A 22,249-nucleotide genomic window follows, 5' to 3' on the forward strand; every position below is an offset into this window, starting at 1 on the left:
CTTCTCCGCCTTAGATAGGCACCTCGTCGATGTCATACACCATCTGTTCCGTGGCCGAACCCCATCGATTCATGCCAAAAGCCCAGAAGCCACGCATGTACATCCACAAGCCCATCTCCTTCATCCACAAACCCCAAGGTCCTGTCTTCCTTCTGATGGTTCCATTCTGAACAGACCTGCTGGCCATTTCATTCACTCTGGGTCTCCGAATCTCACTGAACTTCTCGAGAATGTCTGGTAGCGACTGAGGCTGATTTTCGAGCAGTCGACCAAGAAGAAAGACATCTTCAAGTGCCATGGACACACCCTGGCCAGCATGAGGAGGCATTGCGTGCGCGGCATCTCCAAGGAGTAGACAGCGCCCCTTGTTCCATGGCCTGTCAAGAGGTAGCTTGTAGGTGGGATAGAACTTGACGACGGATGTGTTGTCGACAAGCTGCCTCATGACATCTCCCCATTCTCCTCCCGCGTTCTTCAAGGTGTCTAGAAGAGATGATTTGAAGCCATCTACTTCTTCCTTCCGTCGGACTTCCCATCCGTCTCTCGCATCGCCCGAGTCAGGCAGGGGAACCTCCTTGGAAAAAGCCCAGAAAAACTCGTCATCCGAGGCTGTGCACGTCATGGCAAGCAGCATACCTTCTTCAGTGAAAGTAATGTTCATCCCTCTGATCGATCTTGCCGCCTCGGAGAGGTTAGACGCTGGCACAAGGGCTCCTAGACCCGCCATCCCAGTGTACTCGGGTGCTTGTTCCGGATCCACGTGGAGTTTTCGTACAGCGGAATGAATACCATCACACCCAAGTAGTAGGTCCCCAGTATCAACAGTTCCGTCTGAGAAAGTAACTTCAACACCATCTAATGTATCCTTAATGGAGGTGATTCGTTTGTCGTAATGGATAGGAATCTTGGCCTTGTCGACAGCGTCAGTCATAACCTTCTGCAGATCCGTCCGCTTGATGCGCAGATAGCCAAATCCAGTAATTTCTCGAGCAGGACCGATTAAATCTTGCTGTCCAAGTAAACTGCCACTGATGGAGTGCATTGAGAAGTTGGAGTGGCTGCTGCCATATTTGTGGAGTTCATCGGATACACCCAAACGGTCCAGTAGGCGGAGGCCGTTGGGTGGGATTCCAATGGCGCCACCTAGAGTCGTCGGCTCTGGTCGAATCTCGTAGACGGTACAGAAGATGTTTGTCTTTTGATGTAGGCGAAGAGCGGTTGCCAGACCAGCAGGTCCAGCTCCGATGATGATGGCCTGGGACATGTTAGTAGCGGTGGTGAAAGGAGAGGGTGCAGCATACCTTTGTTTTTTGCAACATGGCTTCAACTTTGGTGCTAGTAAGAGGAACTTGATGTCTACTTGATTGTTGATTTGAAGTGGCATGAGCAGGAAGCAAAATGAATTATATGTTGGACACCGGAGAAGGGCCCGCGGACGTCCGCGGGCACATACTTCCAAATTGGGTAGTCGGCCCCGAGGTTCAAACTCCGGACTCCGGACACTGCGGGCCTTTCATCCGCGGCCCCAGCGGCTCGATGCACTCGCATAACGCATCGGGGGGACACTCGAAAAAAACACTCCCGTATCCGGCTTACGCGGCACCGAGTTTATGCGGGTAATTCGGCGCCGGATAACAAAAGGCGGCCGCGCCGGGTAAGAGCACAAGACCAGATATATCATATCAGACACAACCCTGGGTAGTGAAAGAGGCAGTGTATTCATTCTAAACGAGCATTATCATCCATTTCCCATGGTCCAACATGTTGGCCTTCATTGTACATTGGCAGTAATTTTACTACTATCTTACTACAATTCATTATCCAAGTCCATGTCCAAATCGTTCAGAAGAGACGTCCATTCAAAGTCCTGCAAATCAGGCACCGCAGCCAGGAAGTCCGACCAAAGTTGGTGCAACTGCTCTTCTCCAGGTGACTCAGCATGGCCCGTTGCTGCATTTCCAAACGGATAAACAGGAGCAACCCCCGGTTCCACGTTTCGTGACTCAGGTATCATCGACGACGAAGGGGTTTCTACTGCCAAGCTTTCGGTTTGTCGTTGTTGAGGCTGGAGAGTGGCCATGATCAACTGCATCTTCTTCTTGATTCCTTTCATCAGTCCATGTGTGTCCTTCTCAGACCCTTCCAATGTCTTGTATATCGCCAAGATCTTTTCCTTCCGTGCCTGGGCATCTGGCGCGTCTGGGTTGAAGGATAGATCTGTCCCTAGAGTGACAGCAGCCATGGTGACATGTTGCAGAATAACCCAAAACCTCTCGGCCCTGAAGCCACCCGAAGCGGTTGGACCATCCATCATGCGTCGAAGTTCCAACACTTGATGGGCCGAGTGTACACTTGCGGAGCGTGAGTAGGCATACTTGGGGTTCCACCAGCCTTCAAGGTGGTAGGACCGGTGAAGTCGGCAAATACGAGCATGCAGGCCGAAATGGAGAACGATTCTTTGCCAGGTGATATAAGGGCGCTCTCTGCAGATGTCCTGGCTCTGTCGAATGCTTTCAGGGTCCAGTCGAAAGAAGATGGGGAGATTTGTGAGTAAATCATTGAGCTTTTTATCCAACCCCAGAATCACTTCATAGTCGGCCTCTAAGAATTCGTCCATCATGGGTGGTATGGTGTCGACAATCTCTCGGCAGAGGTCAGCTAGTTTAATGCGGTGAAGAAAGCAGGTCATTCCAGTTGGCGTCGACAAAGGAAAGTTGGGGATTGGATCAAACGGCTTCATCATTTCGTCATCGACGTTGCTCGGGTAATTGACTCGCATTTGCCTTGGAATAAATGCGTAGACCCCTTCTTGAGGACTTCCTGAGAAGGCACTCAACCTGGATAAACAATGGGTTAGTGTGGTGCTGGAAATAACGTTGGGATGGGTGATTACCAGTCCGAAGCAACCATACTCCACCATACTCGACGCTGAATTTCGACCTCTATCGCATTGGCACCTTCAAGTATGCGCTCCCTAGTACTTGAAGGTGTGTCTAGACGATGCAGAAGCATGGATTTTGCCATCAGATGACAACGAAGACGAAGGGCCAGTGCTTTGGCAGGGAATGGTTCATCCGAGTTGATGACAATATGTGCAAGAGTTGCTGTTGCTGCTAGTGCTGTTGTCGATGGTGTCACAGGCTGACTTGTATCATCCAGTATCGTCGTGGCCAGGTGGGTGTACGTCTCAAAGGCATACTTGGCATTGTGCTTGGTTGCGTTCAACTCTTGGAGAAGCTGCATGGTCCAGGATAGTGTTGCTCCGGCAAAGATGGTAAATAGCAAGAGCAAGTCTTCAATCTTGTTCTCTCCTTGGCGTCTATGTATGATGCGATACGTGCCTTCTAATATGTGCCGGGCTGAGGGGATGTGCAGGATGCCTAAACTTGGTTGAAGAGTTGAGGCGAAATGGTCGAATAGCTTCCTTGCTTGGTCGAGGGGAGGGAGTTGCGCCACTAGTTGTGCAATGTGCTCTGAGCGGGATAAGAAACTGGTTGGTACGGTGTTTGCATTGTGAGAGCTTAAAGAGGTGTAGTCTGGCCACCAGAGATCTCAATTAGCATAAATTGTGGAATAAGCATGGAGGCTCATACTTGGTACAGTGTGACTCGCAGAATCGCCCCCATGCATATTTCCTGGCGTGGGGAAAACAGTTTCTTCTAATCTCTGTAATCGGCCAAGAACATCCGAATAGTCGCTACATAGCCTGTAAATAACCTGTGTGTAAGGACTGGGGAGAATACTCACAAGGCCGAGTGCCCCGAGGGTGCCATGGAAAGGCTGCTAGATGGGGTCGAGTCGGCGGGCGTAGGGCCAGCACCAACTTGTGCCGGGGCGTTCTCCACTGGTCTCGGGACGAATTGATGTCTTTCTTCGTACACACAGGGAATATCCCTCTGCGAGCAGTTTGAGCAGGGCTTGCTCCGATCACAACGCCGCTTCTTTTCTCTACAGGGGCGGCATGAGAGAGCAGGTCTGGCTGGTCGGTGTATGACCATTACCGGATCACCCGGATTAGTGCGCTTCATGGCTTAGAATCGGTGTCTTCGGGGGCTTTTGAGTCCGGTTCAAATTGATGGGAATGGTGAGGAATGCAGAAGACATTGATGTGGAAGAGGGAGAAGCCGCGGGAGTCCGCGGACTTGCCTGCCATTAATGGTTAGTAGACAGTAGACCACGGAGTTAGCTCGTCGTTCCTAACTGTGGTAGATTGGGAAGTGATCTGCACCGTTACCCATAAAACGCTTGGACGTTTTGAATTGTCAAACCGCCTTCGTTGCTGTGGCTAGGTGTGGCCATGGTGGCTGGACTGGAAGCTGTCTTCTAATTGGCTACAGAGGAGTCCGTGTGTGTCGTGAGTAGTCATCATAGTTGCACGGCCAGTGTGCGAGTCACGTTACGTTATTTACACTGTCGGCGGCGCACGTATTGCGTTGGTCCTGCCATCCAACGACCAGCTGGACTCTCTTGAAGTATTCTCGTCATTGCCCTCGTCTATTTCACCCATAAACTACTTTCTTGAGAGCCAGGCCTTACTCGAATACTCGAATACACCGTCGCACCAGGTCCATACATGCTTGTGCACTGTGCCAACACAGACCAGGGATGAGCCAACATCAGCAGTCCAACAGCCAACAGAACAGCTTTATATGAAACCCCCGTGGCGTAGCTAATCTGCCTAAATAAATCCAGCCATGTGGCCACTATCATTATATACCTCTCGAAGCTCATGTCAACCATTTTTGCGACCCCCGAGCCTTGTCTCTGCCCCTTTTGAACGACAATCACCTGTAGCGCAATCGATCATGGAGCCGACGCAAAATCTCCCCGCTCATGTCGGGAGCCTGTGGGAGAATGCTCTCACTCAGATTGGGGATGAGCAGTTGAAGGTCGTGCTGGAAACAACCGCGAGAACGCAAAAGAGAGATATCCTGGTATGTGCTTCCTTGAGATGCTATGCTCTGGTGGCCGGAAAGGCTAACAGCTTATCCTTGTCAAGTCAGCTGTGATGCAAACCGCCCGTGAATCGGAACAAATTTGCATCCAAAAAAGGTTGAAGTTCAGAGATTTTTATGGAAATAAGATCATTACTTGCGACCTGTTCCAGAAGATGGCTTGCTCTATTAAACAGTTCCAGCAAGAAAGCCAGAATGAGGGGCTGTCTGATCCCATCGATGCTTTCTTTCCCTGGACAGCTATTCGATACCTCCTTCGGAAGCTGATCGAGGATGCTCAAGAATATGGCCTTCTGATCAGCGAGTTGGTAAGATATACTTGAGGCCCCTCAAACCAAAACTTCGACTGACTGCGATAGGAACAAATTGCCCGCGTAATAACCAAATGCGCTCAAGTCGAACGCCAGAGCCTTCATCAACAAAGCCCTTCTATGAGAGACAACTTGGTAATGGCATTGACACGCCTGTATACCGAAATTCTCGAGCATCTTGGGAGAATGATCTGCTACTACAAAGCAAACACTCTTGGTAGGTTGGACATGTGCTCCCATGACACTTTTACTCTGTCGTTTTTAATGCTAACCCCTGTACAACAGACACCATGGAAGAAAGTTATTTTCGTTCTAGACAGAACTCGGCTGGCATGGAGGAAATCATGAGGCAAGCAAGAGACATACTAAATCTTGCTCAACTGGACGAGGCTCAAGCATCACGATTCCTAGAACCAACTTTCGTTCGATCTTCCCCCTTGTCTCTGGTATACTGGAAGACTTTGGCTGCGGATAGCCAGGAGAGATTGAACTCGTGGCTTGCCCCTCTACCACTTAGCCAGCCTGTCAGAGATTCATCAGCATTCAACCTAGTGCTGGACGACCCACAGTTCCGGTCCTGGCACCTCTCAAGCTCATCTTGCCTGCTATTCATTCATGCCCCTCCTGGTTGGTGCTCTGCAGCGGTCGACGAGTTGTGGGACGCCGCCCAAGAGACCGTATCTCCTGCCCCGTTTGCCCACATCTGCTGTGCCGAGATGCCATATAGGAATGAGGTTTCCTTGTCAGACGCCATTATGCGTACCATCTTGTCACAATTACTCACTCACAAGAACGACGAAACAAAGATCCGCGAACTTCTATGGGCCGGCTTTGAACGCCGATCGGCTCTAGCAAGAGTGAGAAGGCAACATGTCGCCAGGCTGAACAGCCACGAGTGTGTGCAGCTCATTCTTGAACTAGCAGAGCAAGATCCCTTGACGGTTGTCATTACCGCCATTGACAAGGTCAAGGAGGTTGATCGTCGCAATCTGATGGAAGCCCTGAAGGAAATTGCTGTCAATACAGGCAACGTGGCAAAGGTACTCGTATCTTGCAGTGACGGCATCAGCGTCTTCTCCACGCTGGCTCAAGACCACCTTGAGTCTCAAGGCTTTCTTCCAACTCAAACTGAAGGTGATGTCTCTTTCAATGCGATCTGTTTTACAGGCTGTATAGAGAGAAAGATCGAAGCCGTAACATCCTCGCCAGAAGGAAGCACCTGTGGCATTGAATCTCGAGTCGAAACGGCCAGTGGCCCGCAACAGATCCCTATTCATCTTGCTCAGAGCGAAGCATCATTCAAGACCTTCGCAGATTACGAACTGGCCATCGTGGAGGCGACAGAAGCTGGCTCTGTGACTGGCCTTGGACGACTTGAGCATTCCAACTTCTATCATCAGCTATTATCCGAGGAAAACAAGGAGAAAGTGATTTCAATGACTCGAAAGGCCATACAAGGTGGCCACATTGGAGTTCTCGCCTGGTATCTGAAGACATCGTCCCTCGCTTATCATCCGCTTCCGGCAGATGCAGTAGCTGTGGCTGTTTTATATAGTGACCTAGCGACGGTTAGGTATCTCATAGACAATGGTATGAGTATCGACACTGAAGGTCAATTCGGTTCACCATTGGTAACGGCAAGCTTACTCAATCGTCAAGCCGTCGTCTTGGTACTTATTCAACTCGGGGCAGACGTCAATGCAAAGGGAACTTTTGGAAGTGCCTTGGACATTGCGGCAATGAAAGGACACGCAAGCATTGTCAAACTGCTCCTTGAGTCAGGAGCGAGCGTTTCTCGACGACGACGAGGAGTGCATAGATCCGTTTTGCAGGCTGCTGCATTCAATGGTCACTTGGACACAGTAGAGCTGCTACTTGACGTAGGGGCAGACGATTCTATCGGAGGCTACACAAAGGACGCACTTCATGCCGCAATAGAGGGAGGCCACGCTGATATTGTGTTGCTCTTGCTCGCAAGAGGTTTCCCGTCTCGGCCACGCGATAGGCTGTATGGGAAAGAGCAATGGCCGGCCCGTTCCAGCGAGTCCAGAGACCTTCTACGTGAAGCATCTCCGGAGAGGGTTGCTCGAGAAGACGGCAAATATGACGAGAGTGAGGGCAAGGAGGATGATTTGGAAGCGGCAATCCCTCTCACAAACCTCGAGGCCATCTTTGAGGCCGATCAGCATCCGTGGACTCGGAAACAGAGTTCGATGGCGGATCAAAAGAGGGATTCCTTCAAGTACATCAACGCTCTTGATTCAGCTGTCCGGGCAGGGCATGATAGTGTGGTTGATCTGATCCTCAGCCTGGCAGATGCTCTAGATCTTGGCAACAACGCAGTCGAAAAAGCTACTGTAGTCGCAGTGGAACAAGGCCATTTCTCGATTCTCGATCTTCTTCTAAAGCATCTAACTACCAGGATACCCATTACTGAATGCCTCAGGTCTCTTTTTGACGCTGCGCGTCAATCAAAGACTCGGAATTGTTCAGTGGCGGAGCAAGTCTTTGCCCTTGTAGGCCAATACTGCACCCCTGCCGAACTGGACAGGTTCAAGGCAGAGACGCTCACGATGGCTCAAAGATACGAGGCAAGTGATGATTTACCCCCCTGGTCGGTGGCTCAAGATCTGAGGTCCGCCTGTACCCATGGGAAGCTTGATGAACTGTTGACCATCATCGACTCAAGACATATTTGTCAACTCAAGCCAGAACAATTGACAGAAGCACTTAACCTGTGTGCCATGTATGGCCATTCTTCACCTTTCAAATCCCTTTTTGGGTTTCTCCTTGACTCTGACTACATCCACGACATGTCCCAAATCTCAGACAGTTGCCTGGTCGGAGCAGCGGCAAATGGCCACCTCGATATCGTCAAGTTGCTCATCTCGTTGCGAGAGACAGCACCATTCAGCACCATGGTTATTGGCGGCGCATTAATCAATGCCTGCGAAAGAGGACATGCCTGTGTTGCTCAATACTTGGTCCAAGACGTGTCGGCAAATGTCAACGAGCTTGCTTTCGATTCTCTGCTAGGTCTGTTGTCAGAGTTTCCGTTCAAAGTGGATATCTGGCGCCCTTCTCGATCAAGCCCCAAGAATACCGGATCTTCTGTCCCTATGATATCGCCTCTCCAAGCCGCTCTTCGAGGCTTCACAGAAGCAAACTGCGGTTATACGAGGAATGGCTGCATGCAGCGTAACATCAACCCTCAGTCCGACCCTGATCAGATTGTCAAAGTGCTGCTGGACTTGGAGGCCGACCCAAATGAGCTTGGGGATCAACAGATGTATCCTATCCAAGTCGCCGCAGAGTTTTGTCCTCCTTCAGTGGTGAAACAGTTAATCGAAGCTGGTGCCGATGCCAACCTGATTGTGTGGGAAGATTCGGCCATCTTCAAGGCAGCAGGTCGAGAGGTGTCAAGTGGGGAGGCACTGAAAGTGCTCACGGATTCTGGAGCCAAACTTCCTGACGAAGAAACCACCATTCAAAAGCTATTTGGGAAGCCGTTGTACTACTTTGATCCCTATCCCCAAGAGGATGGATGTTCTTCTCCCCAAGAGGAGGGATGTTTTTCTCGTAGCCACGGCTTTCAGGTCAATCAGCCCTTGGAAGAGGTGTTTAAGCAAGGACCTGGAGCAGCCATTTCTACCTTGATGGCGCTCTACCCCCAGTGGAAAGCTTCTGACGAGAGATGCGGACATGTCCTGCAAATGGCAGCCTTTGTAAACCACCACGACTTGGTCGCCACGCTGCTGTCACGAGGCGTCGATGTCAATGCTGCAGGACACTACTACGGAACAGCTCTACAGGCTGCAGCACGTTGTGGACATAATGATATGGTCCTCCGGCTGCTTAGTGCAGGTGCTCAAGTCAACATCCTCCAAGGGCAGTGGGAGACGGCGCTGCGTGCCGCAATTGTCGGCGGTCACGAGGAGGTCGTTCGCACGCTTCTTCGCAACGGCGCAGACTTCAAGCTGGGATCGACATTCGAAACCGAGAACCATGGAGATATAACATCTTCCTGCTTGCAAATGGCCGTCAGGACAAACAAGGTTGGCATAGTCAATGCCCTTCTCGAGGCTGGAGCTGTTCCATCCGACGACGAGTCAGACCGAATGGGTAAGGACGTTGATCAGCCTCCGCTCATCATTACTGTTCTGCGAGGGAACCTAGAGATAGCAAGAAATCTGATCGACTCTGGTGCCGATGTCAACACGGAGGGCAGAAAGAGAGGCAACTGCAGCAGTCTCGATGACAAGCACGCGAGTCCGCTCTGTGCAGCGATCTCCAAGAAACGACTGGGCATTACCAGGCTTCTTCTGGAACGTGGCGCCGACGTGAACGATATAACCAAAGGTTTTAGAAGCCCACTTTCTCTCGCAGTCGACGTAGAGGATCAATATCTGGTGCGCCTCTTGCTCAAACACGGGGCCAAAGTCCGCACAGTCCTCACAGAGGCGGCTGAGCATAACCACCTGGGAATAGTTCAAGACCTGCTAGCGGCTGGGGCAAGAGTCGACATCGTGCAAGGGCCCTGGGAGAACCCTGTCATAGTGGCTCTCAAGAAACCCTATGGTAGGAAGGTGAAGGACGTCCGGATCGTCGAGGCCCTTCTGGAGGTTTTGATGGAGACTCCGGATCCTGAACCCATCATGGAGAAAGCTCTCTCCGAGGCCATCAAGGAAGACAACAGCAGAAGCGTAGGCATTATACTTGAATATCTCCCTATTTCCGCCTTGAGATTACGTCAAGCCTGCTCTGCGGGGGCTGATCAAGCTGTGAAGCGGGTATTGCAGCAAGGCGTGGACCCCAACGAGGCTGACGACAAAGGGGACTATCCCATCCACCTTGCAGCTGCTCATCTACACCCAGCTGTGGTCAATACCTTGATCCAACATGGAGCTGACTTGAACGCAACCACCCGCGAGGGCAAAACACCACTCCAAGCAGCCTTGGAGGCCTGTGCAACACCACGACTCGACCTCTCAAATTCAGGGCCAGCATGGCACAAACCAAGGAGTACGACAGCCCGGAAGCGCCGGCGATTATCCGTGTGGCCTAGAGACATCGGCAGCAATCCTCCTACCATCGCGTTTCCCAGGTTCCATCGATGTGAGCTGATTGCGGCCACGCTACTAGACAACGGTGCAAGCCCTGTCTCCGTGACGAAGAGTGCAGCAGGGTCGCCTCTTCATGTGGCTTGTCTGATTGGAAGCAAACAGACAGTTGTCAGGCTTCTTGAAAAGGGTGCAGACGTCAATGAGATCGGTGGTCCTTTCGAGCACGTCCTATTCATTGCCGTCGGAACCAGCCGACCAGACCTTGTTGCGCTTTTGCTACAGCACGGGGCTGATCCCAACTACCGTCGTGAGAACTACGACACCCCGCTCCATCTTGCCGGCAAGATGAATTCAACATTATCGGTCAAGCATTTACTCGAGCATGGAGCAGATGCGGCCAAGCGTGACGCCGATGGCAATCTCCCGCTGGATGTTGCCCTCAAGAGCGCAGAAACAGAACGGAGAAGCTCAACCCACAGTTGGAACGAGGATACTGTTCAGTCTCTGCTCAAGTCAGCAGGAGGCGATACTCAAGAGACTGGCTTGTCCAAGCCCGCAAGATGATCGGCCAGGTGGGTGCTACCGATAGTCTCCAGATAATGCCAAGTCACGACCCAACTTTTCCTTGGTCGAGGCTCTGATGAGACATAACTGGAAGATAGCGTTTACAGAGAAGAGGTGGGATGCAGTTGACACGAGATACCATAACGAGGGTGACAGGTGGCTGCCCGATGTGATGTAGAGCTTGCGAGAGAAGGATGCAGAGGAATAGAAATAAGTATGTCTTTTGTAATCTTCAATTGCTGTCCGATAACGCCCGCTAAATCGCTAACCTCTATAGGTTCTATTATGTCCCGAAATGCAGACTTTCCCTTCCGTCTATACTTGAATAGACATGGCCTGGTTCTCCCGTGGATAACTCACCACCGAAGCGCAAGACTCCCGTTCTATACCTCGTTTCTGCTGAGTGACTGTTTGCCTCCAGTATATCGCCAATGGGAATGGACGATCAGACTCGGTCCAAAAGCCCTCCCCATTAACTGCCCGACGACGATAGTTGCCCGATTTTGCTCCCTTTATCAAGGTCTCAACGTCTCTATGCTCGCTCGTCCTCTTATCCCACTTGAGTTTCAACGCGTTAAAGTCGTCGCTAACGAGAATCGGAATCTTTGGTGATCCAGATGAAGATTGTGTTGATGTGTGTAATGATTGCGAGAATAGGAGTTTGTATGTAGCGATCGTCAAAAACGGACTGTACACAAGTGTCTCCTCGTTGATCATTTGGCCTGCATCGCCCAAATCTGATGAGGATGGTGTCCTGAGCACAGTGATGCCGAGACCATTCAGGAAAGCTTCATCTATGGCTGTAAAAGTGGGATCTTGGGCGTATAACGTGAGCGGTCCCTTGTCGGCCATTGGTAATGTCAGGTGGGATGCGATAGCCATAAAGATAACGAGTTGCTTGATCCGACGTTGTTGGTCTTTGGAGTCCAAGAGACTGCCAAGACCAAGAGACACGAGTCTCGTGATCCGTGGGCGGTTCTTTACGTTGAGCATGTCCTCAAAAGACGCTGCAAGGGCAGACTGGTTGAAAAGATCCATAGCGTCATCGTAAAGCCGAAAAAGCTGATCCAGCTGCCTAGAAGACCCAGCATGTTTACGCGAAGACGATTTGAGGCTTTTCGTTTGATGAGATCGCGCGCCTAACAACGTCTGTCAGCAAGACCCCGGCACTCGCACCTGGGCAGGCTCACCATTGCCCTCCAAGGGCTGGGGTTTAGTTGTGTGTCGCATTTGGATTAGTGTCGATGTGACGAGGTCAGCACTTGAGCGATGTCTTATCGTATGAATGAAGCTGAAGGCAGAATGTATTGTTTACGATATGGAACTCTGAGATGGGATTTGGGAGTCAAGGCAACGGATTATCTTTATACAGTTATTCTATAAACACCACATTTATCATCCAACTCTTCAACACGAGCTTGTATTGCGTTGCGTGCTCGGTCTTCGGTTTCTTCGGTGTTCCATGTCAGCGGTGCTTGATAAGCCGACAGGGATCGCGTCTGCCGGAAAAATGGCGAGCGCGGTTCGAATTGGGAATGTACATTTCTAAGCTAGATTACGCTGGCCTGATCTGACAAATCACCGATTGAGTCATCTCTCGACGCGATACGGACGGCACAATGTTAACAAGCCCAGCATTCCCATCAGATTTGAGTCGAGATAAATATCTCTTCGAGTCAGACGTGTGTGCGAGTCATCGGACTTTGTGTCATATTTCCACTCAATGAACCTGGCAAGGTTTATTGGTCATGGTTAAACGTCTAGCCGCCCATACCAAAGTTCTTTACTCGCCAACAGCCCTGCCAGGCCCTTGTTTTTAAGCGTACAAACTAACGTTATTCTGGGTGGAAGCATTCAAGACAGTGGACTGGGCGTCATCCAGACCTCCCCAATTTCCAACCTCACGTCAGCCCTTGGCCTCTAGCCACAGCCCAAGAGAGTCAAGTGCGTCAAGCTAGCCACCTAGAATTCAGAGCAGGGCACCTCGGCTGGCAACCAATCGCACTGCAGCGCCAATCAAGAATGTGAATGTGCTCGAGGCCAAGCAAAGAGAGGGACCGTTTTGACATTGCCCCAATCGCTCCAGCCTGCCAATAAACACTGGTGGACCCGATGGCCAGGGTTCACGGTTATGGTACCCGAGCTGATAAGGCATGGAATCACTGTAAGTTGACAGCCAAGTCAACTCTCACGATGGGGAGTAATCGCGGGGATGTTGCACTGTCCAGTCTGCATACCTGTCAAACGATCATTCAGTCGCGATCAATAGCGCCGAGTATATTCATCAGAAACTTGAGAAAAATAATTAATGTCTCGGGTTGAAATACCACTATTCGCAGACCGTATTTACGTGCCCTCGATGCTGTTGTCACTGTGATGATGTTTCCAGTCAATGTGATCTCCAAATAGTCGCGTTGCGGGTCTGGTGCAAACATTTCGATCAAGTAATAAAGTGTAATGTTCTATATGTAAAGAATGAAACATGATAAACCTTATATACAGTCTATAGGTAACTGATTTGAAACAATAATATGTGCAGAATATGTGCAAGAAGGTAAATATGCCATGTACTCGTTCCCTCATCCTACCCGTCATCCCTCATCAATCTACACCATACCATGCATGCCCATCACCCAACCGAACCGTTTTCAAAAGAAAGAGAGAGAAAAAAAAAAAGACCAGAAAATTAGGCAAGAATCTCTTCGAGGGAGCGCTTGGCGTTCCTCTTGATACCGCACTTGTTCAGGCAAGCATCAATGCCGAGAGCAATGTTGGCGGGGATCACGTCGCGGAAGCTCTCAATGTCCTTTCCGTCGATAGTCTGGATTCCACCAAGAGTAGCCTGGACAACATCGCCGTTCAGGCTGAAGAAGTTCTGGGCAATCTGGTTCACACCGGGGTCGACGTCGTTGAAGCCGGCGACGAAGACGGCATCCTCGCAGTCGGGGTTGAACTCTTGGTGGATAGCTCCCTTGGGGAAGACGGACATCTGCCAGGTGTCCATAGTGTTCTGAATGGGTCGGGCACCGTTCTCAATGACAAAGTTGGTCACGAGACGTCCCTTGACAATGATGTTGAGCTCGGTGGCTCGGTTGTGGACGTGAGCAGTGTTCATGCCGCAAGGACCGAGGAAAGCGACAGTCATAGAAGCACCGTTGCCGATAAGAGCGGGCATGGTGAGAGCAGTAGCAGAGGTGGAACGGCCACCCTTTCCCTTGGACTCGCCAGCTCCAGTGGCGGCCTTGAAGTCAAAGACGTAGTCTCCAGGCTGGTCGAGGAGCTTGACGCGCTCGACCTGGGTGGGGGCGGTCAGGAGCTTTGCGATGAGGTCCCTGTCGCCGGAGCGGGTGTTGATGGGGACGATGGGAGGGAGGACGTTGTCGATGCTGTCGTTTCCTCGTTCGGCGACGGTTGCGGGGGCGGCGAGGGCCGTGCCGGCGAGGAGGAGCATGCTCATGAACTGCATTCTGAGTGATTTGGGGGCGTTGATTAAGTTGAGAAGTGGTTAGAAGTTGTCGAGTGTGAGAAGTTTGTTGAGTTGATTAGTGTTGTTGTTGATGGTGTAGAAGAGTGTGGTGGTGAGTGATGATGTCTTGTTAGTCCGTCTTGTTCTTCTTATAAGTACTTTGACCTCGGACTCTGACCTCGCTAGAAGCTGTGATATCCTTAGTTCGGCCGCTCGCAAAAAAGTTCTTGGGCCTCAACCCGTCAGCGCTAACATCACAAGAATCTGACTGCATCGGTACTGCCAGTCCCGCACATGACACTGTTATTCCCAACTACTCCTGGTAGTACCCAGCAGGGCTGAGTTGAATCTCTGTGTGCTGGCAGCCGAGTTCCGGAAGGGTAACCAATCAGAGTAAAGCTTGGCATAGCTGACCGTTTATTTCCAGTACCAAACGGCTTGCTCCGCCTCTTCGGGGCTGGGGGGGGGTTGAAGGATCGGCTGGGGCTGATGACCGCGGAGACATTTGTTGGTCGGCTATTGATCTGTTTCTGCGAGATTAGGGCTAGCCTTGCTTGGGTTTTACTACTAAGCATTAACCTGCAAAGGGAAAGCCACGGACCCCAACTTGGTGATGCAGCTTACGGCCCAAGTGAGGTCCCCGAAATTATCTGCTGACTCTGCAATGTTACAATGACAGCTCTAACCCGCATCTCATCTACATGAGGTCGGTGAAAAAAGAAAAAAAGATCTTTTGTGATGGATTTGCGAGATTGTCGAGTGCATCTGGGGTATGACAGCTTTTGATTCCAAAGTGGCTGGAATCCATCGCGCCTGACTTGAGCCAAGCCACGTAATCTTAATATCACCAAACAATGCCTGACTAAAACACGTCTAAATCGATCAAAGCGACAGGGTTCATGGGAGAGGAGAGTGCTTTTAATAGATTTTGCTGCGGCCCTAGCCACACTCTGCATTCTTGAGGAGTGGCTAGTGAGGGCTGCATGGAGCTGTCCTTGCTCGCGCTGGTATTGGTTGTTTCAAGGCACAAATTGACAGTAAAAATATTTTGGATTATGCTAAAGAAGTATCGCTTTAGTGGCATTAGTGGTGTTTTAGACTTTCTACAGGCGGGTAGTGACACTTCTTGTGAGAGCTTTGTTTGCTGTTTCATAAAGCGCTCGAAACAAGGTGTTTACGCTTCTGGCTGTGCTCCTCCAATTCATGCTTAATGCCATAACATTATGGCTCGCTTATCGGAAATATCAAGAATGCCAACAACCATCACCCAAAAATAATTATCCCTTGATCTGCAGCTTGTCTCCCATTATCCAAGTGTTGAAATACCGGCATCGCCGTTGCTGTAGGGTAGCATTTCCTTCAATGCCGACCGCCCGCTTACTACACCTCGTGAGGACTGTCCTGTCCGGGGTTCGCCTCCTCATAATGCAACCGCTTGACAAGCCGATAATACAGAGCAGCAAGGGTCGCACCGAGAGCCGGTCCTACCCAGTAAATCCAGTGATAGCCGGGGAAGCTTGCGCCTGCGACTGCGCATCCAAAGCTGCGCACTGGGTTTGCAGAGCCACCCGTAACGGAAACACCTATCAGAGAGCGTTAGTACTCGGGCATGTTGCCGTAAGGAGACTAGGGATTACTCACCGGGGATAAGGGCCACAAAGAGTGCAAGTCCGATGCCAACGGGTGCAAGGAACGTGTCACGTGACTTTTCAGCCGCCAACATCAAAACAACGAAGACTAGTTGAGCTGTGAAGAACATTTCGAGGAATACACCGCGGGCGACAGAAGTGTTGGGCCCAAGAAGAGTATTGGCCTGCTCAACTTGTCCAGGGAACATGGCATCAACAAGTCCACCAGCACAAATAGATCCAAGGACCTGTGCAGGAAAAAGGAAAGCTGCGCGCGCCCATGAAAGTTGGCCCCCAACACATAAACCCAAAGACACCTATATAAAGAATATGAGTTTCCGTATATACCAGATCGGGAAAGGGGCGGCCTACAGCTGGGTTGAACAAACCGCCACTGATGCGGTAAAACGCCCATGCATTTACCAAAAGGGCAAACCCGTACGACACGGCGATCCAGATATCAGTACTGCTGGCCAGTCCTCCATTTGGCGCCGTATATGGCGCTTGGAGAACAGCCATGAGATTCCCTGCATAGCCAAAGTAGAGGAAGAAGAATGTCCCCACAAACTCGCCAGATGCTGCGACGAGGTGACGGCCGACTGGACTGAGTTGGTACCGTTGATGTGGGGGACCGTCTAAAACGCCCGCTCCGTCTGATGTTGCCATTTTGTTTGGTGTGAGGAGCTGGATCCTTGCTGTCTGTACCTAGTGTCGAACCTGACAATCCGTTTCAAAAGAAGAAAGATGGTGTTGCTGCGCGCATGAAAGAGAAAAGCAGGGAACTTCAATTTTTGGGATCAAGGAAACCTGGGGGAGCTATCAAGCTACCTAAGGTGGCTTGAGACAAACATCAAATTTGACCCTCCTCTTGGCTGATGTGCTGGGCTTGAAAATGACGCGCACACTGGCTCTTATTTGCGTCGAACGGGCCATGGTGACACCTGTGGTAGGCTACTAGGCGCTCTTCGCTATGACATCAAGTGCACTTTAAGTGAAGTGATATACACGGCTTGCTGCGGTGAGATGATGCTCAACTGTATAGCTAAAGACGGTTCACGTAGCGATAGACATAGATTTGCATAGGCGCATATTGTAGGTGCCGACGGTGAGGGTCTCATACCAGTAATTGCCAGGGAGCTTCAAGAACCGACCAGGTATCTGAACCACGAGCGTTGCATTCCATTCCCATCTCGTAGTTTCTTGTCCTTTGTAGACCCCAAAAGCTAGTCTATATTAAGCCGTGGTGGAGGGTCACCCTGCGCTCCCGTCGACAGCCACAGCCCGTTGGCACGTAACCAAGACCCAATGCGGACCTTTTCCTCCTGCTAGTGCAGCCTGTGCGACGTGTTGGGGTTAGGGTGGACTGGAAAGAGGTGGTGGCATCGCCGATCGTTGGACGTCATAGCTTGTTTTTTTTAAGACATTGGAGATCATCTTGCCGTGTTTGGAGAGGGTTATGATTTTGGTGGCTTAATTATTGATGATACTTGGTTGATCAGAGAGGGGGCCATGATATGATGGTTTCTATGTAGCTCAATCGATAGAGGGTATATGAAGTGGCCGGTAAAAGGTATCCCGTTTCATGCATCTCCGCTTGTGAAAATCGGATCGTTAACAACATGCGCTCGCTTTTCTCCTCCAGAGTAGTATCGAACCGCGATACAAAGGGTCCTGATGATGAGAGGGTGACCTCGAACGTAAGGACCTGTAAAGTAAATGTCGGCGTTGTCGTGTACCCGGGATTGCAGTGTCGCAAGCTGTCCCACATTGTTGAACAAGGCGAATACCAGAGAATGACAAATATCGGCATCCGAGAAGGGAGGTTTGCTTGATGTTTGTGATGCATCGTCTTCGGATGTTGTTCTAGCGAGGTGGTACTGTGATCGATGCTCCTTGCTGAATGCCTTGCAAAATGTCGATGCGACAGCAGTCATCTTCATGCCAATCCGAGTGTAGTCCACACCATATATGTCTCCAATAAGCTTATCGACATTCGAGTTGTCGCCTTTGTCTGCAAGCTCAAGCATCTCGTCAAAGGTGCGTGCTTTTGTGAGAAGCAGAAGAAGTCCGCAGAGGGCAGAACCTCCAAAAGAGGAGCCTGTGATGCGCTCACATCGGCGATTGTCAAAGACTTGAAAGAATGATACTCCAGAGCCAATATTTACGAGCAAATAGGGTCGTGTGACGTCTGTTGGCAGAGTTGAAGGTATAATGTTGTCATCCTTGTACGTGAAAATGTCGCAATCCGGCCCCGGAATAGGTGGACTCAGGTGGTCTGTAAAGCCTGTAAGCGTACGACAGTGAGAGATGCACATTTCAACATACCCGCAGCAGAGGCGTCCAACACATCCTGCATCCCAAATGCCAAGGCCCCCTCAAAAGTGTGAGACTCGAGCGGTGAGCTGCCGTTGGCCGCTCGCTCAATTGAGGCCTTCTGCTGGCTGACCTGGTCACATCCGCCCTGTGCTTCCACAGAAGACGCAGGACCCCGATTGGCCAAGTTTGGCGGCGACAACCCCATCTTTGGTCGAATTGGTTTGTTGGTTTGATGATTGATGGTGGAATAGGGCTCAAGCAAGCGCGCCTCGGGAAAACCCTAGGCAGTTTAGTTTGCGGAGTCGGAGATTATTAAGAAAGGGGCCTCGGGAATAGATTTCTGGGCCGTCGCATCCACATTATCTCCGAGGGTTAATACGACGTTACGAAGTTGGGAAACGGTCTTGACTGATTGAATGATCGAGACGTATTACGATGGCCAATGTAGCACTGTTACTTTCACATACTGCCGACAACAAGGAATGGTGCGTAGGCACCTAGGTTGTCTGTGAGACGGACGACTAGGAAAGTTGGAACAACCCTATTTCGGATTATATAATGTCTCAAATGATGCAAATAGTCATGGCCAATCATCAAACTCGGTCTAGCTCATGGCCATTTCTATTCCGATGCTGGTTCCTGGGTCCTGCAAGTTGATCGCACGAATTCATCTCTATTGTTAAACCCAATGCCGCGGTCAGCCAGTCATGAGCCCAAACGGTGTAAAAACACATTCACCGAAGCCCAAGCAGGATATCACAGACAATTAGCTGGGTCATCAGTGGTATTTTGGCCCGTCTTTGGGGATACTCTCGCCCTTCACGACCAACTGATGCTTTCATAATTCTCCCAACATCTCACTTGAAGAGCAAACACACGCTTAATGGAATAATACAATATTTTATCAGATCATCTTTGCTTTTTGTTGTTTTGTTCTGTCACCAATAGAATTCAGCACTCTATCCTCCGCGGGGCCGGATCGGGGTCACGGGGTCGGATGGTCGGAGGATCGGAGGATCGGAGGATGGCGGACATGACAAAATCCCGCTCAATCCCATCAACACACGGAAAAGAGTCAAATTCAACTTGATACAAACACTCCTTGATTAAAAAGCCATCGTCCGGAAATAATGGACCATCCGTCATCGTCCCCGGACTCGGGTCGACGTCCACCTCCGAACAGGCGGAGAGATAAGCCCCAGCTCTCGTGCAATGCCTGTAGAGTGAGAAAGTAAGCGGCATCCACTGACCCGACCCATCCATACTCCGATTCTTCGCTTTCTTCGTGAGTCTGACATTGAGAAGGGCCAAATGTGACCGGCAATTACCATGCAGCACTTGTGTGAAGCGTGATATTGCTGCAACATGTACCTATCCACCTACGAGACCGCCCAAAAGGGCTGGCGTGTCTCGACCAAGGGCTGAGAGCTCGACTGGGATTCGAAAGAGACTGGATAATCTCGAGCATCAAATCATCTCTCTGATGGAGTCTAGCGCAGCCTCGCATCCAACGTCACTACCCGACAACACAGACCAATTATCCAACATGAGCCTGGATTCGTTATGTGACATCCTCAACAAGACAGGTCCGTCTCAGCAACCCAACTTCAAGGCCGGCAACTTGAACACCTCTACTGGTGCACCGTCCTACGTCAGCAGCACCCACTGGGTCGCCATTCTCGACAGCATCTCTGAGATGAAGAATGAAGTCCAATCAGAGAGCGATAACCCGTCACTACATTCTGATGATAGCCCTGCCAGGGATCCAGTCGAGAAACCTGCACTTCTCTTTGGACATCAAGGGAACATTTCGAGGGAAGATGTCCTTGCTGCCATGCCACCTAGGCCTGTGGTAGACCGTTTGGTATCTGAGTACTTTACTGACCTCGATATGATGCCACGTACGTGTTGAACTTATCCACTGGTTGATTCTTCGGCGTATTGATGGAATGTTACTGCAGATATCGCATGTCTTCATACACCAACCTTTTTCCGACAGGTATGTTACGAAATACAGACGGGCTTGCACACAAGGTGATATGTCCTTCCTAACAGCTATTGCAGTATGACAAATTTTGGTCTAACCCTGACAGCGCTTCCATCATGTGGCTGGGGTTCTTGTACTCCATGATGTGTCTATCAGCACATTTCTGCCCAGCAAACATGCTGGCCGAACTTGATGTAGAAAACATCCAGATGCGCACCGCAAGACCTCTTTACATCGATCAAGTGGTCCAGTGTCTGTCCCTGGCAGATTACAGTCGAGGAGGCCCGCACGTCATCGAGACCCTTCTACATTACTTCACCATCGAACACGTCAGACGGCCAGACACTGAAGTTGACACTTGGCTGGTTCTGGGTGTCATTCTGCGTCTTGCCTTGCGGATGGGATATCACCGGGATCCAGCACAATTCCCCAAACTGAGCCCTATCGAGTGCGAGATTCGGAGACGAGTATGGGCAACTCTATACATCTCAGATATCATGGTGTCGATGCAAATCGGGGTACCTAAAATGGTCCAAGAGGGTCAATGGGATACTTGCGATCCTTTGAACCTCAGTGACGAGGACTTTGACGAGAACACTACCGAACTCCCACCTTCCAGAGGCGACGATCAACAGACCCCTGTTTCTTTCATCATTGCGAGGTACAAGATGGCAAAGGTGATGGGCGTCATGGCCGACATCATAAACGCGACCCAGTACGACCCAGTCAAGGCCGCTGGAGCTGCCGGGTTACTCAAAGCCACCTACGATTCCCTTCCCTCGGTCCTCAAGCTAGGGTCTAGTCGGTCTAACGACCATCCCCGAACTATCATGCACCGCTACGTCTTGGCTATTCAGCTTCATCAAGCGGAAATGCTTGTACATCTTCGCTGCATGGCGACGCCGCCCCAAGAAGACGATTTTACTCGGCCGGATAGTTCTCTGAACATCTTGTTGAATGCAGCTCTCAAACTCCTTGAATATCGAGGTTTGCTCTACCAGGAGGCGCAACCAGGAGGACCGCTTTGGCCAGTGAGATGGAAGCTCTCATCTACTCTTGCCCACGAGTTTCTTCTAGCTACCGTGGTTCTCTCAAAGGCCCTATTCTCGACACTGGGACCTCATCCGCTCGTTCAAGCAGGAACAGACATGGAAGTCCGTATCCTGTCAACACTCAGACAGACTCATGAGCTTTGGCTCCGGTCCAAACATCGATCAAGTGAGGCGAGACAAGCAGCGGACCTGTTGACGTCTCTGTTCCACGCTCTTGATCCAACTCCTAGCATGGAACCAACCAACCCAGATGGGTCCGGTATAGACATGGAGACATACCTCGGCTTGAACTTGGATAGCTTGTTGCCTGGGTGGTTTTTGGATTAATTTATACAGAAAGGATTAAACCACACATGTTTTGTATAAAGCCTGTTGACCAGGACTGACTTCATCTGGCGTTAAGTTACGCGCAGAAACATCTCATTAGGAGCATATATTGTTCATGGGTAATCACTTCACTCCTCACTGAAAATTAGCAACGATGTTTAATGGAATTTTCTTATTGAAGTTATGGACTAAAATGTCCCCATGGCTAGAACCAGGCGTCTTAACTGACAGATGCCTCCCAAACATGAAACTCATGAGAATCAGCTACCCATTTCATCCTCTCCAACCGTTCCCTTTTCCCTACCATCACCCCTTCATGATTCTTTACTGTTTTCTTTTCTAGTTTTTCCTCTTTTTTTTCTTCTTTTCTTCTTCTTCTGTTTTTATTTTATTTTATTTTATTTTACCGTGTATTCTTCAATGACGATGCTTCCTTTCACAGAATGAGGCTCGAGGGGATCAACCAACGGACCAAAGAACACCTTTGTCAACACATAACGGCATCAAACCCAATGTCACAGAACGACGCGATGCATATCCCATCACGTGAGAGCCCTTCAAGTTGGTCGATGGCCCTCAA

General features: G+C 50.4%; 7 protein-coding genes across 7 annotated transcripts; 2 read left to right on the top strand and 5 right to left on the bottom strand.

Moving 5' to 3' along the window:
• Positions 1-10: 10 nt before the first annotated feature.
• On the bottom strand, positions 11-3,773 carry NCS54_01303000 (Hypothetical protein; the record flags this gene model as incomplete). The annotated part of the gene is made up of 6 exons (XM_053158244.1): positions 11-1,255; positions 1,302-1,335; positions 1,809-2,837; positions 2,894-3,536; positions 3,594-3,697; positions 3,748-3,773. The coding sequence occupies 6 exons, from the start codon at positions 3,771-3,773 to the stop codon at positions 11-13; spliced, it is 3,081 nt and encodes a 1,026-aa protein (XP_053014219.1).
• A 1,032-nt stretch (positions 3,774-4,805) lies between these two features.
• Positions 4,806-10,893, top strand: NCS54_01303100 (Hypothetical protein; the record flags this gene model as incomplete). The annotated part of the gene is made up of 5 exons (XM_053158245.1): positions 4,806-4,934; positions 5,132-5,263; positions 5,315-5,483; positions 5,552-6,856; positions 6,926-10,893. The coding sequence occupies 5 exons, from the start codon at positions 4,806-4,808 to the stop codon at positions 10,891-10,893; spliced, it is 5,703 nt and encodes a 1,900-aa protein (XP_053014220.1).
• Positions 10,894-11,208: 315 nt separating this feature from the next.
• On the bottom strand, positions 11,209-12,123 carry NCS54_01303200 (SRR1 domain-containing protein; the record flags this gene model as incomplete). The annotated part of the gene is made up of 2 exons (XM_053158246.1): positions 11,209-12,032; positions 12,084-12,123. The coding sequence occupies 2 exons, from the start codon at positions 12,121-12,123 to the stop codon at positions 11,209-11,211; spliced, it is 864 nt and encodes a 287-aa protein (XP_053014221.1).
• Positions 12,124-13,579: 1,456 nt separating this feature from the next.
• Positions 13,580-14,359, bottom strand: NCS54_01303300 (Cupin type-1 domain-containing protein; the record flags this gene model as incomplete). The annotated part of the gene is made up of 1 exon (XM_053158247.1): positions 13,580-14,359. The coding sequence occupies one exon, from the start codon at positions 14,357-14,359 to the stop codon at positions 13,580-13,582; it is 780 nt and encodes a 259-aa protein (XP_053014222.1).
• Positions 14,360-15,739: 1,380 nt separating this feature from the next.
• Positions 15,740-16,653, bottom strand: NCS54_01303400 (Hypothetical protein; the record flags this gene model as incomplete). Its single annotated transcript, XM_053158248.1, has 3 exons — positions 15,740-15,942; positions 16,001-16,304; positions 16,360-16,653. The coding sequence occupies 3 exons, from the start codon at positions 16,651-16,653 to the stop codon at positions 15,740-15,742; spliced, it is 801 nt and encodes a 266-aa protein (XP_053014223.1).
• A 914-nt stretch (positions 16,654-17,567) lies between these two features.
• On the bottom strand, positions 17,568-18,508 carry NCS54_01303500 (Hypothetical protein; the record flags this gene model as incomplete). Its single annotated transcript, XM_053158249.1, has 2 exons — positions 17,568-18,262; positions 18,313-18,508. 2 exons carry the CDS (start codon positions 18,506-18,508, stop codon positions 17,568-17,570), a joined length of 891 nt encoding a protein of 296 aa, XP_053014224.1.
• A 1,341-nt stretch (positions 18,509-19,849) lies between these two features.
• NCS54_01303600 (Fungal-trans domain-containing protein) lies at positions 19,850-21,669 on the top strand (the record flags this gene model as incomplete). The annotated part of the gene is made up of 3 exons (XM_053158250.1): positions 19,850-20,204; positions 20,265-20,302; positions 20,368-21,669. 3 exons carry the CDS (start codon positions 19,850-19,852, stop codon positions 21,667-21,669), a joined length of 1,695 nt encoding a protein of 564 aa, XP_053014225.1.
• Positions 21,670-22,249: the final 580 nt, after the last annotated feature.

This window comes from Fusarium falciforme, chromosome 11 (assembly GCF_026873545.1).
Source record: "Fusarium falciforme chromosome 11, complete sequence".
NCBI classification, from domain to species: Eukaryota; Fungi; Ascomycota; class Sordariomycetes; order Hypocreales; family Nectriaceae; genus Fusarium; species Fusarium falciforme.